The following is a 14,758-nucleotide window of genomic DNA, read 5'->3' as shown; positions in this document are numbered from 1 at the left end:
TACTCAGGTTGCACCTGTTGGCAAAAACTCTTGTTTTAAATGCTTCTCTGGGCATGTCTTCTCTTCACATAGTTATGGTCTCGATCTACAGTTAGACAAATTTGAGGATAGTCCTTGAAGTTTAAGGAAAGTGATATGCTGGAGGAGGTGTCTGTACCTCTCATCCTTTCTGGAAAGAACGTATTGCTTCAGAAGTGTTCCTAAGGGTCGTCAGCTCTTTTGACAGATCTGTTTGGGCAACACTTTTGTCTCGCTCTGATTTGTGAACTTCAGAAGGTACTTGGTCAAGAACTGTACTTTCAGTTTTTCTGCAAGTGAATGCAAGAGGAAGCTATTAATGATTCTCATTCTGGACTCAAATTCACACCTAGCTTGATGAGCTTGAAAAGTGCTTGGTATAAATCAAGCTTATAGCTCATATAAAAATAGAAGAGAATTCAGTCTAGTTTAAGTATATGACAAAATAAATGTCTGCAGAGGTTTAATAAACCAGTCACCCACAAATAGAGATGGTCAGTTCTTGGCAATAATAATCAGAGGATCAGTCTTAATTGCAAGATACTACCTATACATACATAACCTCCAGAACATGTCCAGATTTGGCAATTTTACCAAAGTCTTCAGATAATGTAATACATCTTTAAACCATTTAAACATTTCCTTCTTTCTCCTATCTGTGATATAAAACAGCTCCCACCCACCTGACATTATAGACTAAATGGTTCAGATCTATTGGCTCTTGGTTGTGGAAAAATCTGCCTGGAGGTCAGTCGTGGTTCATACCCCAGGCAGCCACCCTTGGTTTGTTTTTTTTTTCACTCCGCTTAACTTCAGCCTGCATTTTCAAATGGACACAACACCCTTACCTTCAGCTGCGGTCGGTTAAATGTCTGCACAGAGTCTTATGTAAAGTATAAGCACTTCTCTATGCTCCGTGCATGCGGTAGGCTGTCTGTGAAAGTCAGCTGGCCCCTGTTCTGTCCAAGCACAAAGCAAAAAGAGATGATGGCAATTCAGAGGAGGCCAGAACCAAACAATAGACACCCCAGAGGAGACCATTGCTGCCACTCTGATGGCAACGCCATGTGAACGCTTTCCTGCCTGCTGGAACAGCAGCAAACTGTTCCAGCCCAGAAGTTGCTTTAGTAGTGTCAGAGGAGTTCTGCTGGGTCCCCAAAAGTCTTTTCTGAAATGTGAAGTCTTTCTCCTTGCCCCCCGTTTCCTGTACACAACAGTCAGACTTCAGTAATCACGACTTTTCTATTTCTTTTCTGATTTACGAGCCCACGTGGCATCTTTCAGATTCATTATGCATGGACAAAAGTGTACCTGGGAATGAATGATCCTTTTTTTTTTTTCCTTTTCCTTTTTTTTTTTCCTCTTTTCCCTTGTACTAAATAGCTTGGGGCTTTGGGGGGTTTTGATTCTTTAGTTTTTTAACAGAAGTGCCTTTTTTCCTTTTGACAACTGTCTGAAATATGTTCCTTTAAGAACCTCCTACATAGTATGTATTTGCAATTTGTAAACACAATATGTCAAAGAATGATTTGATTCAGTGGTGAGGCAGACAGCTATTTGCATGTCATGAGGTCTAAGGGAAACAAACTGACCCTCAGCCTTCCTCCATCCAGCCAAATTCTGATGGGACCCTCAAATAGCTCTGGCAAAGTGTTCTGTTTCTTTTGGACTTGATGAATGCTTGTTTCTGTGAAGACACGTAATTATTTCTTCCTTTATTTTGCTGCACAAGTTACCAGAAGAAGCAGCTTAGAACCAAATGTGAGTATTGAGGCTCTTTTCCATTATTCCTTTATTTGATAATGTTTAAATGGGGTAGTATACACGGTACCTAATTTAACATTTTGAGTAAGCAAGCAGGAACATTTTTCTTCAGACACAGAACTGCTAATTAAATTAGATGGAGAATTCTATACATATATCAATTATTTTTTTTTTTACTTTTTTGTACCAAAAGAAATACCACACTTTTTTTGGGATGCAGCTGTTCCCATTTTATTAATTAGCTCAATCATTAATTTACTGGAAGATTGTTTGGGGTTTCCTTTGTAACGAGATGAGGATTAATTTTGTTTACTCCAAAGAACAAGCCAACAATAAAAGTGTGTGCTGTTTCCTGTGACATTTGAATCACCATTTTTGTCTCTTAGCAAGCTTTCATAGCTATTTGCTATCGGAAGAAAACTTTCTAGATAGCGTCTTTTCTGATGAGGTAAGTCACTTGTTTCTACCATAACTAATTTTAATGCCTAACACGGATTGTTCTTGATTTTTTTTTTTTTAAGTAAAACCGGTTCCCAAGCTGGTGTTTATAGCAAGATTTTGACTTGTTATAAAAATCAAGTATCTCCAAATTCTCCCTCTGTAAAACACTGTTTTGTCTTTTAGCTATCATATTTTTAGGGTCATAATTTTGGTTTGGAATTTGAAGGAAAAGAGTCGTATTGAAAGGATATACTGCTTTTTACTGAAATGGTGCTGGAAACGTGTGCCTATGTTGCAGAAATAAAAAAGTATGGGTAACAGTGGAAATATTCCTTAAATTAAAGTCTATGCACATTAATTGTACTGCTACCTGATTTCATAATGGCAGTCTTTTTGATAATGAGGTTCCAATTAAATTTTGACAAAACTGTCAAATATCATTTCCATTTCAATAATATAAATGTTCGAAAACGTATTTCTTTAAATGTCCCTGTTTTCAAAAGATCTGGTTTTATATTTGGAGCAGGGCACAAAATCTCTTATATTTAGAAAACAAGTTTCAGATGCCATTTTTTGTTTGTGGCCAATATTTTCACCCGTATTTTTATTCCGCTTGTGTGACGAGTTGATATTTCTAGAGTATTTTAGCAGAACGGGCTGTAACGGATTTAATATATTAACATTATGAGCAATTGCTGATGGTCTTGCCCTGTAATTTTATAGCAATGTCACAAAAGTCGCTTTGATCCAAAGTTGTGTAATTGGTAGAAACTTAAGGTGAAATACTAACCTTCTTGTGAGATTAGAGCAAAATGAAATCAAAAGCTGCTTGAAAGAGATTCTGATCAGTTGTGACCTATGGTATCTCCAGGTTATTTGCAGGCAGTCATATTTTACAAAGTGTATATTTTTGGTTGACTTGGTAAGACATATGTTCTGTGGGCTGTATAGCAATAAGCCCAGTTTTCTTCATTTTTTTCCATATTCGAGTTTTATTTCTCAAAAAAAAAATTAAAAAAGGTGAAAACTTTTAGTATTGCCTAACCGTGGACAGACAGAAAGAAATGTGAAAATCTTACCCAGTGTGCTTCCAAATGTTAAACCCAAAATCAGAGGGTGAAATTCTGACCCTGTTCGAATGAGCAGCCCTCCTGTTGACTAAACAAGCTCTAGATGCCGTTCAGTCTTTTCGATCACCTGGGGAATAAAAAAACTGATACGAGTTTTTCTGCACATCTTCCTTGCCAGTTAAGGGTAAGATGTCTTATGACTAATTCTAGGATGCTCATAAAATTAATGATTTCCAGTTCAAATGTTCTATTAAAATCTCTAGAGCCCCAAGTTTGGAAGTTGGCATGGCAAAACACTGCTGATGCTCCTCCACTTGTGCTCCTGCAGTGGAATTCATTCTCCTGGGAACAGGGCGTGCAGCTCTAGCGGGAAAAGAGGCTGTGAACTTGTCTTGTACATTTGTATTTTCCTGTAAAATATAAGAGGGATGAAATAAGAATGGTTTTGTAGAACTATGCAAACATGACTCCAAAACCACTGAACTCATGTATTAAAAATAAGTTAATAAACTTCTATAGCACAGATATGGTGAGGGACAGGACTGTTACAAAGGCTAACTAATCTCCCTTGGTTGCATCTATAATGATAGCTAATGTAAGTTTCTGCTGGTAATCACCCTGGAGACGAATATATCTCTGTCTTTTAACTACAAAAAGTGCCTTTTGTTCATTAGCCTCAGTAAGCTTAGGTTAGCTTTTATGAATATCCCCATTCTTCTCTGATTTTGTACAGTATGCATCAGCTATCATCCCTTCTTGTTTCCCTTTCTTAGACTGAGTCCTCTTTGATTCTACTTCATTCATGCTAGTAGGTTACTTTTCTTCTCAGCCACGGTAACCTTTGAGTTTGAATTTTTCTAGGTCCATATATAAGGGCTGGTCAATTCTTGCACATCTCAGCGTATTATGGATAATGGATCTGAACAGGCTGCCCTAGTTCATTGCTGGCCTCACACTTGGGTGCTTTATAACACAGAAAAAATATTTGTTTTCCTGTAATGTGTCCTTGTGCATAAATAGCAGATCTGATAGAAAGAATGACCGAGTGACAGAGCACAGCGTAGCTGTTGACAGAGCACACACGCAGGAGACCAGAATTCAGTCACCTCCTGCAAGTCATTATGTGCCTCAGTTCACAGAATCACGGAATCACAGAATGGTTGGGGTTGGAAGGGACCTCTGGAGATCAGCTCATCCAACCCCGCTGCTTGGGCAGGGACTCCCAGAGCAGGGGGCACAGGAACACAAACCGGGTTTGTTACACTGGGGAGGAAAAACTCAGTTCAAACCCATGTTATCCAAAACTGTCTGGAAACAACACAAATTGACTGGAAAGTCCTTCATAATTAGGAACTCTCTCAACTGCTGTAGCCCGACGAGGTTTGACGCAAAACTGACAAAATTCCACCCAGAACATTTTGCGTAAGAATATTAATCATAACCTAAGAGCAATTAAGGACAGTTGAAAAGTTCACAACTAGAACATTTTATTGCTTCAGCTAATTTTAGAAGTGCTTGCTACCTCTAGCTCTGGAGGTTAACCACCCAGCAACCTTCGTAGGTTGTTTTTAACTGACCCAGGCCAGTGCCATGGATACAGCCTGATGAGTGGACCCATCTAATGACAAAGGCATAGTGACTCGCTGCTTCTCTTCCCACTCCTCCAGGTTTGCTCTCTCACCTCGAGCAAGTCAATTACTTCGCTCTGACAAGTATTAACCTTTTCTGTAGACAAATGTCTTACAACTGTGTTTTAGGATTACTTTATTAGTGTTGTTAGAAGAGCATTCTGAAACCTTTGAAAGGAAGGCTGTAAAATACTTCCAAGTATTAGGTTATAATTCTATTTATCAGAAGCCCAGAACAGTATTAGGCTGTAAATCTATTTATCAGGAGCCCAGTCTTCCTCAAGTGAGCTCTTCAAGTTTCAAATTCAGCCATATCATGATTCATTTATGTATTATAACATGCCAAATTGTGACATAATTAGAGTTCTGTGAGTCTGGGATTCTATTTGCATTTTTTTAAAAAGCGAAAAGATTAGAGGGAAAACTGTTTCATGCTGATCTTCTAATTGCCAATCTTTGTTTAGTTTGGTGCTTGAAAATTGAAGAGCATTGAGAAGCATTTCAAATTAAAAGCTCAAAACATTTTGGGTTTTTTCCAATACAGAGGCAGAATTCTTAATTTGTTTAATCACTTGCTTAGACTTTTTACTGAAAACATTTACCAAATTTAACATAAATTAGCGAAAAGGACTTGAACTGTATTTGTTCCTGGATGCAGTTTCTGCTGCTGCTCACCACTCTCCTCCTCAGATTGACCTTATCCCCCACAGCTGATCAGGGTTATGGACGCTGAGCATCATCTCATGTTGAAACACGTCAATTCCATTCTAGGTGTGCAGCGATGGTTGCTCTGCTATTGCTACATGTCAGGCTTCACGTCAGCACTTGAATAGTCTTTGCTGGTTTCAGTGGACTCGTTGTTCCACAATATCCTTGAGTTAAATAGCACGTTCTTAAAATGTTCCTATATGTCAGAACGGAATTTCTTAATTCTTTCCAAATTTCTTCCAGGAAAGACTTTACTGGTGGTTTTTATTTGTCTGAGTCAAATGTTCCCTGTCTTGGGTGTTCAGATAAACTTTAGCCTCGATTTTCCTTCAGTCGGAATAGGGCAATCCTACACTGGAACCACCTTTCAGATAGTGTGCATTTATAATCATAGAAAGAAATCCACTCTGAAGAAATCCACATAGTGCCAAAGCCAAAAAAGGGACCTTTTCACATGCCAGGACATTACAAAAATCCCAGCAGGGCAGCAACTGAAGGGTCAGTAACCTCACATCATAATAAAAAAAAATGGAATACCACGGTCTACTTGTTGCAGGGCCTAATTTTAAATCATAGCCACTTTTAGAAAGATAGTCTATGTTAAAATAGAAAGAAATATGTTTAATGTCTGGCACAGAGGCTTAAGGGAAATGTTAGGATACCCAGTCGCATAATTGTTCAGCAGACCTTATCTCCTAAGTAGGCAGAACAGGTAACATGAGAGACACAAAGGTTTCAAGTACATGGCAAAGGTCATTGACAGGACATGAGCAGAACCCAGGGCTGTGTCTCTCTAAGGACTGGTTGATGTTGCTGCTCACAGGATGTGAGGATTAAAGTTAAAATAGAGCCAATGCCATGATATCTTGTTTGACAGGACATTATCTACTCAACTTCTCAAGAGGACTTCAATTAACTTTTTTTTTTTTTTGTCTCTCGTTAATGGATGATGCACAAAGCCAGATATTTAAAGAAAATAAATAAATAAATAAATAACACTTAAGCAAAAGAACAAGATCAAAATTTTTTTCTATACTCAGTCCTAGTAATATTCCATTATTTTCCTCCCTGGTAGAGGACGAACAAGAAGCTGAACACCTCCGCTTCCTGCCCTTTCTCCCATCAGCCCTGCTCCAAAAGGGGTTCACTGCCTTCAGAAGTCCTGTTGTCAGCTCTCTTCAAGAACTTCTTACATTGTGAGTCATATATCCTTTTGCTGTGTTGGAATAAGATGTGCTGGTTTACTATCAACAGTGAATATAGACTATGAATGTGCGTATGACAGTGAATACTTAATAAAAGAATGTGTATATCTGAATACTTTACCTTTTTTTTCCTCCAGCCCAAAGACCATCAGCCTGCCCTTGATGCACCTGCATAGTTAAACTGATAAGGTTTTCCAGCTTTACAGTATGTCCAAAACAAATTCAGGGCAGAGAATAAAAGGAAAAAAATCACCCTGCTGTAATTCCAGATCTTTACTGAAATGCACAGAAAGCCAAATTTTACCAGTTTGTTCCTGCAACTTCGGTGCAGACGTTGAGAATTTCTAAGTGAATTGTGCCTAGTGCTCCGCAATATGAGGACATCAACCCCAACATGCAGAGTTACAAACGTAATCCAGAAAATACTAAATCGCCTAATTTGACATCCATGAGTTGAATGGATGATGAGTTTCACTCCCATTGAGTGAAATTATTCAGGGGCATATAGTTTACATACATATGCAAGTGTTCCTGGGGTCCTGTTCTAAGAGAAGGCAACACAGGCATTCATGTAACACTTAGTGGGGAGCAGAAGGAAGTTCAGTAAGCCTGCCTGAGACCACCCACAGTGTATTCTCATGTTGGGTGGTTGTTGTACACTTTCCTGGAAACCTTTCTCACCCTCCGTCTCTGTTATATTGTATATGTACAGTTCATTATTGGAAAAGCAGTAGAATACAAGGAATACCACATCTTTCAGGTTTTCTCCACCAGATTCGACCTTTCAGGTCTGTCCACCTAGCAAATGCAATATATGCATATGTATTTTAATAAGGCTGTGTTATGATTGGATCCTTGTAGTCCACAGAGATTGCAACTGCAAAGGATCATTACTGCTAGGTGTTGTAGCAATACCTACTGTATTAATCGTTGGTAAAAATCCAGAGTGTGTAGGTAGTCCTTGCTTTGAGATCAGGCTGTTATTGGTTCTACTCGATGTTTCTGGCCATTCCTTCTCTGTTTGATCCTGCCCCTTAGGACTGCCCATCCTGAAGGCTTCTTTCCCTTGGGAAGGTCCATGGAGGTACGTCATGGAGTTCCTCCGCATGAAAAGGAGACTGACACAGCAATGGCCACCCTAGACAGCTCACATCTAATGTGAAGAGAGGGTATATATGCTACATTAGCAGTTGCCAGCATTTCTTAGACTGAACGTAGCACTGGCTTCACAAACTATGATTCCTGTGGATGTAATAAGCAGTCCAGGGTTTGTCTGCAGAACCACGTCATCTCAGTTCTCAATGAAAAGTTCGGTAAGGAGGTGGCAGCTAAGACCGATGGCACTCTGCAAGCAGCAAAACTGGCTGTTCGTTGGGCCTAAAAATCTAAACACCTGCGAACAATGATAACTGAAGTAGGGACCTTACATACCAATACTCCTTGGATTGGCTTTGCTTTTCCTAAGTCCTAATGCCACCTAGCTCATGACAATCTTTTAACAGGGCTGAGATTAGAAATCTTTAGATTTGGTTCATTTTGATAAGGTGTCATATTTTTATTACGGAAGTGCTGCAGCTCAGTTTATTTTTCCCCTAGGAAAACTCGGTCAGGTTGCCACAGAGCAGTTGGGAGAGAAAAGAAAAAGGCTGTGCCACTGCAGCAGACACTTTATTACCACTTGGGGGTTTTTATGTTTGCTTTTGGGGGAAGGAAGTCTTTTTTTTTTAAATAGGGTAATGAAAATTCTTTCCAATTTTAGCTTGCTGCTAACATTGTTGCTGCTCATCTTTTTCTTATTGCTCATTTTATTTCTTAAAGCAGTTGTAAAGTAGGTCACAGACTTTTAAAGCACCTGGCTAGAAAAAGTTGTACTGCATAGTCAGTTGTAGTTATTTTTTTTTAAAAGGATTTTATTTCATGTGCGGTACCCATTCTTACAAGACAGAGTGCTCTTCATCCACCTTTCTGTCCCTGAATTGAAGTGTAAGGGTGGGGGAAATCCAGTCTCTGCAGTTGGTGCATCTGCAAAGACAAGAAATGACCTATTTTTTATTAAGCTCTTAAAGATTGCAGTCAGCATCAGTGTTGCCTATTGAAGCTCTGTTACCTCTTGTTAGTGGCAAGGCTGTTTCGTTTCATGGCCTGTGAGCACTTCACTCCCCGCTCTATCACAGGCATACTTTCCTATTGCTATTGTTTTCCCCAGGAAAGCTTTCAGTCCCAAAGGCAAGCTTGTTTTGCTTTCAGGTAGCTGCGTTCCTGCCTGGTGGTGTTAGTGTATTGCTCAGGTGCTGCTGTTTCCTTGGTGGACTTCTGCTCAGCTGTGCAAGCTTCTTGACTTTAGTACATTGTGTGGAGGGGAATCAGGATCCAGATGCTCAGACGCTGTCCTAGTGGAGATCGCTCAGAAGTGCTGCTCTGATTTGCACACTGAGGATGAACTCACTGGTAAAAGTCTCAGATCAGGGCTCAGCACGTCTTCTTTTATAACTTTATTCTTCTTTTTATTTAATCACGTTTTAAAGTATTTTCCATGACTTAAAATATCAAAAGTATTTTCTGTGATTAGGGGATTCCTGCCTCCCGAGGGTGCAGGGAGGAAAGGGAACTGGAAAAGCCAGGCAGAAAGAGTGGTAGGGGAGACTTTGTATTCATTGCCAGAGATGAGCTGTGACCTCAGTGATCGATTCTCATCCTGACAGGTTCAGTCCCAATTATTTAATGTTTCCTTTTCTCTTTCAAAGCCATTTAATACTTGCTAGGTTGTAGGTTGATAGAAGGAAAATACATTAACATTTCCATGCAAGTACAGCATTTTATTCCCTACGCTCCCACTATTTTAGTTGAAAAAACTGTAACCCGACATAAATATCCTTCTGCTACCAAATTTCTTCTATTAAAATGAGATCACTCTAACTCAGATTCACATCTTTTTTTCCTAGAATAAACAGTTAGCTATAAAATTGCTTCTTCAAATGAAATTTTTAACTTTACATAAAAAAATAAAATTTAAATGTTTACTACAAATTTTTATGTTGAGAGTTTAAGACCCATTTTTTGACCAATATTTTTCAGTCAAATTTCACTTTTTTGAATCCTACTTTTCTAAAACAAATTGAAACTTTTGATGAAGTGGGGTTTTTTTAACTCACAAATATTTTCTATTAAAATACATCAAAATTTAAAAAAATAAAAGCATTACAATATTTTGGATCAAGCTTAGTGCAAAACTCCTTTTTCTTCCAAAAATACCCTGATGCAATAACTCCTTTTTTTATTATGTTAGTTTTGGAAGCTTATAAGCGCTCAAGTTTCAGAGCATGAATTTAATCCTCTAAAAGGGATTAGGAAACTTTCCCCATGAGGAGGTTGTTGCCTATCCTACTTTGTAGCGTTTCTTGCATCTTCCTTAGGACAGTTTTGCCTGCTGAACTGAGGGTAAAAAAAAAAGATATGTAGAGTTATATTAATGGTCCTTAGCACAATCTTTATGTCATTGCAAAATGATTTTTAGATCTCCTTTCCCTGCTGAATTCTGGTATAGAGTATATTTATTGTAGGTGTCAGTGCCCCAGACACTTCTTTATTCCTCATTGTTCTGTACAGGGCAGGGGCTGAGCGGTGGAGCAGAGCTCTGACCACTTTTCCTTCTGAGCCAAGTCACTGAAATAACCAGGATTATTGAAGGCATCCAGACCTTCAGATCTCTTCTGTAGCCTGGTCTGTAACAATTAACACCAGCTTAATGTTTAAAATGGTCTGTGAGGAAAAAGAGTTTTGACTTGCACCAGCCTGCAAAAACAAAAATAAAATCTTCTTTACTGCAGTAAACCAGATACCACAGACAAGCCACGAACTCCTTTCCATCAGAAAAGGCCCAGCTTTGGGCAGTACTCATAGCTGAGTATCAGGCTGGTTGACAAAGGACATGTTGATCACTTTTCACACTCAGTGACAACGCAGAAAATAACATGTGTCTATCTCAATTTCACTTGAGAACGTTGGAAATTATTTTTTCCCTGTGGAAATGCTGAATCTACTGAAACTGGTTTTTTCTTTGACAGAAATTATCTGGAGTCACTAGTTTCCTTTGCTCTTTCCTCTGTAACCAACGTTGTGCAATTCCACTGAATGTATTTCAGTTGAGACGGATTTAGAGATTATGCTTACCAGATCTGAAATATTAGGAAACATTTAAATTAATTGTAATGAAGAACATAATTGCTTAGATATATTTTTAAATCCCACTTTTTTGTTATCTCTGAAAATATCTTTCAAAATCCGTGCTCCAAGGATATAGGCAGCAAAGCTCTAAAGTATGCATTCAGCTTCAAGTACGTAAATATTACAGCTGAAAGCAATAGCATTTCTCATGTGTTTAGACTGCACGCATGTCTAGCTTAGGTGGGAACTCACAGTGAGACATCTACAGGAGGCCTGTTTTGTTGTTATGGGAATGACCCCACTCCTGCTCGAATGCCCGTAAGGGAATACTGAGGGGTTGTGGACTCTTTCACCCTCCATCTTTTATGATTTAACAGTGATAAACCTTTCTGTTGTCCATCACAGAATGGTTGAGGTAGCACAGGACCAACAGAGAGCATCTAGGCCAAACCCCTGCTTAAACAGGATCACCTAAAGCAGATTGCCCAGGGCAATCGAACACATGCTTATTCGGATATACGTTTTCGCATGGCCCATTTGTACCAGATGCAATTCTCTAACCTGGTTTGTGGTTGAATGTACGCAGTATGACTGAGAATGCAGCCAGGATTTTACATGAAAAAGTACACCAATACACAGTTGAAATAATTCATGGGTTCATCGGATTCTATAAATCTGACAGTAGTCAGAAAGGAATGAGCTCCATAATGAAGACAGAAGAAAATTTTTGACTGTACCAGACTATGTGAAAACCTATAAAAAATGGGGGTAAGAATGATTTCAGAAAAATAAAAGAAATTAGCTAAGCCATAACATTAACCCTACTTTTTTCATATACTGCTTTGTGTGAAGGTATTGACAGCACCCAGGAACCTGAGCAGATGAAAAGGTTTTGTGTTCCTGGGTAATAGCTTGGGAGAGACTTGAATTGATACTGATTCAAGCTCAGGTAGGTAGCAAACTCTGCTCTACTGGGGGTAGAGGAAGAGTTTAGATGGCTACAGCAACATTTGAGTTTACATGGTGTAAACAAAGCAGACAGCAATGCCAATTAAGGCGAAACAGAATTCCTGGAATGCTCCTGGAATGTTAAGCCAGAGCTCTTGCCCTTCTTGCTCATGGTTGTGGGGTGTGCAAACACAGTACAATGCAGTGCGGTGCAGTTATCAGATCAGCCTCTAAACAGGCTGCTTTGCATAGACAGTCCACCAAAACCAGGTCATTCGTCAAGCTTGAAGCCATATAGTCGTATTCTTACAGCCCAGTCCCAGCTGGCATCCTTCCTGGCTGCTTAAAGAAGTTCGTCAGTGAGAGCTCTGCACCCAGTCACATGCTCCCAGACCTGACTTTGTATTACTGTGCTGTGCCACGGAGATAAAACAGCTTGTCCGAAGTTAACACCTGTGTCTCTACTTTTTTGTAGATTCTTGTTTTAACTTCATCTGCAATAGGTGCTCTTGGTTCCTATTGCCTCTTGAGCCATTTTTAGAAAAGGAAAAATTCTAGTATCCTTAAACACTCAAGCATAACTTAAAGGTACTTAAGGATGTGGAACTGCTTGAGCAAGTCCAGTGGAGAGCTACCAAGATGATCAGGGGTCTGGAGCACCTCCCTTATGAGGAAAGGCTGAGAGACCTGGGTTTGTTCAGCCTGGAGAAGACAAGACTATGGGGGGATTTCATAAATACCTATAAATATCTGAAGGGTGGATGTCAGGAGGATGGGACTGGACTCTTTTCAGTGGTGCCCAAGGACAGGACAAGGGGCAATGGGCACAAGTTGGAACACAGGCAGTTCCACCCCAATATGAGAAAAAAATATTGTTTTCTGCACGAGTGCCAGAGCAGTGGCACAGGCTGCCCAGAGAGGCTGTGGAGTCTCCTTCCCTGGAGACATTCAAAACCTGCCTGGAGGCTGTCCTGTGCCCCCTGCTCTAGGTGTCTCTGCTCAAGCAGAGGGCGTTGGATGAGATGATCTCCAGAGGTCCCTTCCAACGCCAACCATTCTGTGATTCTGTATCACTGGGAAAAGTGCAGTTACTCTAAATGAGGGAAACAACAAAGCAAGGGTATTGCCAGTATTTTGAGAATACAGAATACATTTAACTGTCTCATGAGTTAATTTTTCTTGGTGGGTCGGGGCTTTTATTAGGTGTAGTCGCAATAACAAAATAACAGATTTCTGGGGGGTAGAAGCCAACTAGAGAAATCAAGAAACTGTGATCTCTGAAATGAGGAAATATTTCCTTGTAGAACCTTGTTAGAAACTTTTACTTATAAAATAATGATATTGTTATAAATTTTTCCTTATAATAATGTTAGCTTTACAATGCAGTTGTAACCTTCAGTCACTAATGTATTTTGCAAATGTATGTGATTAATTGCTCAGCAGGTCTCGCAAAAAAAAAAAAATAGGGAAAATGAAATTAGCAAATTCATGCAAAACCAAGTTCCAAGATTAAAAAAAAATAAAAGTACTTAACTGAAAATAGGCAGGTGTCTGGGATGGCTTGCAGGGGTGTTCCCCTCAGATCAATTCGTTTTTCTTATCCTTTGGTGTTGTTGCAATGATTTATTTTGCCATCATTTTTCTTCCTTTATGCCTCCCTAATAAAGAGCCTTGTTCCGTTCCTTATATGTTCTTAAGGAAAAAGATGATGCAGTTCAATGTCAGGCTTATTTAGATTGGGAATTAGAATTGCTGTAAAGCAAAAGGTACAATATTTTCACACATATGTATATACCTACATGCCTATGTATATTCATTCCCATCTAAGTAGGATTAATGTTTCTGGGCTTTTTATATTTATATAACCTAAGGGAGATTAACATACGTTTATAGAAAATATCAAGATAAACTATTAAGAGGCATATTAACATTGTGGCTGTGCTTTATATCTACAGTGAGAAAACAAGCATTCCTTTCATGATGGTTTCACATTTGTCAGGTTTTACAACTTCACAACCATTTTCTTATGGCTTTCTTTGCTGGAAGTCTTCTAGTGCTCTGCATCTTACAGCAAACCATTTGGCTCTACAGAAAGTCCCTCTCCTAATTTGTTGTCGCTAAATTCTATCTTAATCTGCTGGAGCAGCAGGCAGACTAGCCAGCTCTGTTGTTTTATTTTTGTCTGCTTTATAATTCATACCATGAGACTGCTGCATTCTCAGATCCGACCCCAGGGACTCCAGTTGCAATATCCTCGCATCTTTGGCAGTATCTCTGCTCCCCCTTGGAATATTCTAACACTGCAAGTGGTATCACGTATCTATGCCTACCGGATACATAAGAATCAGTGGTATTTAGGTTTGTTCCAATTTAGATAAAATCCTCTTTTCCCAAGGAGTGAAGACATCGCAGTCTTTCCCTGTGCCTAGGACATGAGTTAGGAGCTGGAATGCTGGAGTCAGCGTTTCATTCCATGAGACTGAATAGCATCGGACCTCCAGAGATTTCTTAACTGACCTTCAAAACACAAAGTCTAGCTTCCAGCAAACTTAAAGTAAACATATTTCTCTAGAGATTAGGATCAAAGCACAAGAAAAACATTCTACTTAACTACGTGGTGCTTGTACCATTACTTATTTATTGGAGCAAGGGTAAGTGGTGATAGGGGAGATGAGATTCACTTTTTTTGTTGCAGTGTCTAACAGTAAAAGTAGTTCACAAAGGTTTCCTAGACCTTTGCCAAAAGGTTTGCAAACTCATCATACTTTTTCATACCATCATTGCTTCATTCCCAAATATGGTTTTATATAAT

At 39.2% G+C, this 14,758-nt stretch overlaps 1 protein-coding gene across 2 annotated transcripts in view; it reads left to right on the top strand.

Moving 5' to 3' along the window:
* Nucleotides 1-1,243: 1,243 nt before the first annotated feature.
* The window catches only part of FHL5 (four and a half LIM domains 5), a 29,314-nt gene continuing 15,799 nt past the window's right edge, over nt 1,244-14,758 (top strand). Inside the window, exons 1-2 of one of the 2 annotated variants that reach the window (XM_064447601.1) lie at nt 1,244-1,779; nt 6,705-6,825. In XM_064447601.1, coding sequence (XP_064303671.1) covers nt 1,696-1,779; nt 6,705-6,825 — 205 coding nt within the window. In that variant the 5' untranslated portion in view covers nt 1,244-1,695. Of the gene's footprint in view, nt 1,780-6,704; nt 6,902-14,758 lie in introns of those variants that run through there. The other variant, XM_064447603.1, reaches the window with a different exon arrangement.

The sequence above is a fragment of the Phalacrocorax carbo genome, chromosome 3, assembly GCF_963921805.1.
Source record: "Phalacrocorax carbo chromosome 3, bPhaCar2.1, whole genome shotgun sequence".
Lineage (NCBI taxonomy): Eukaryota > Metazoa > Chordata > Aves > Suliformes > Phalacrocoracidae > Phalacrocorax > Phalacrocorax carbo.
This window is presented reverse-complemented; position numbering and strand designations above follow the sequence as displayed.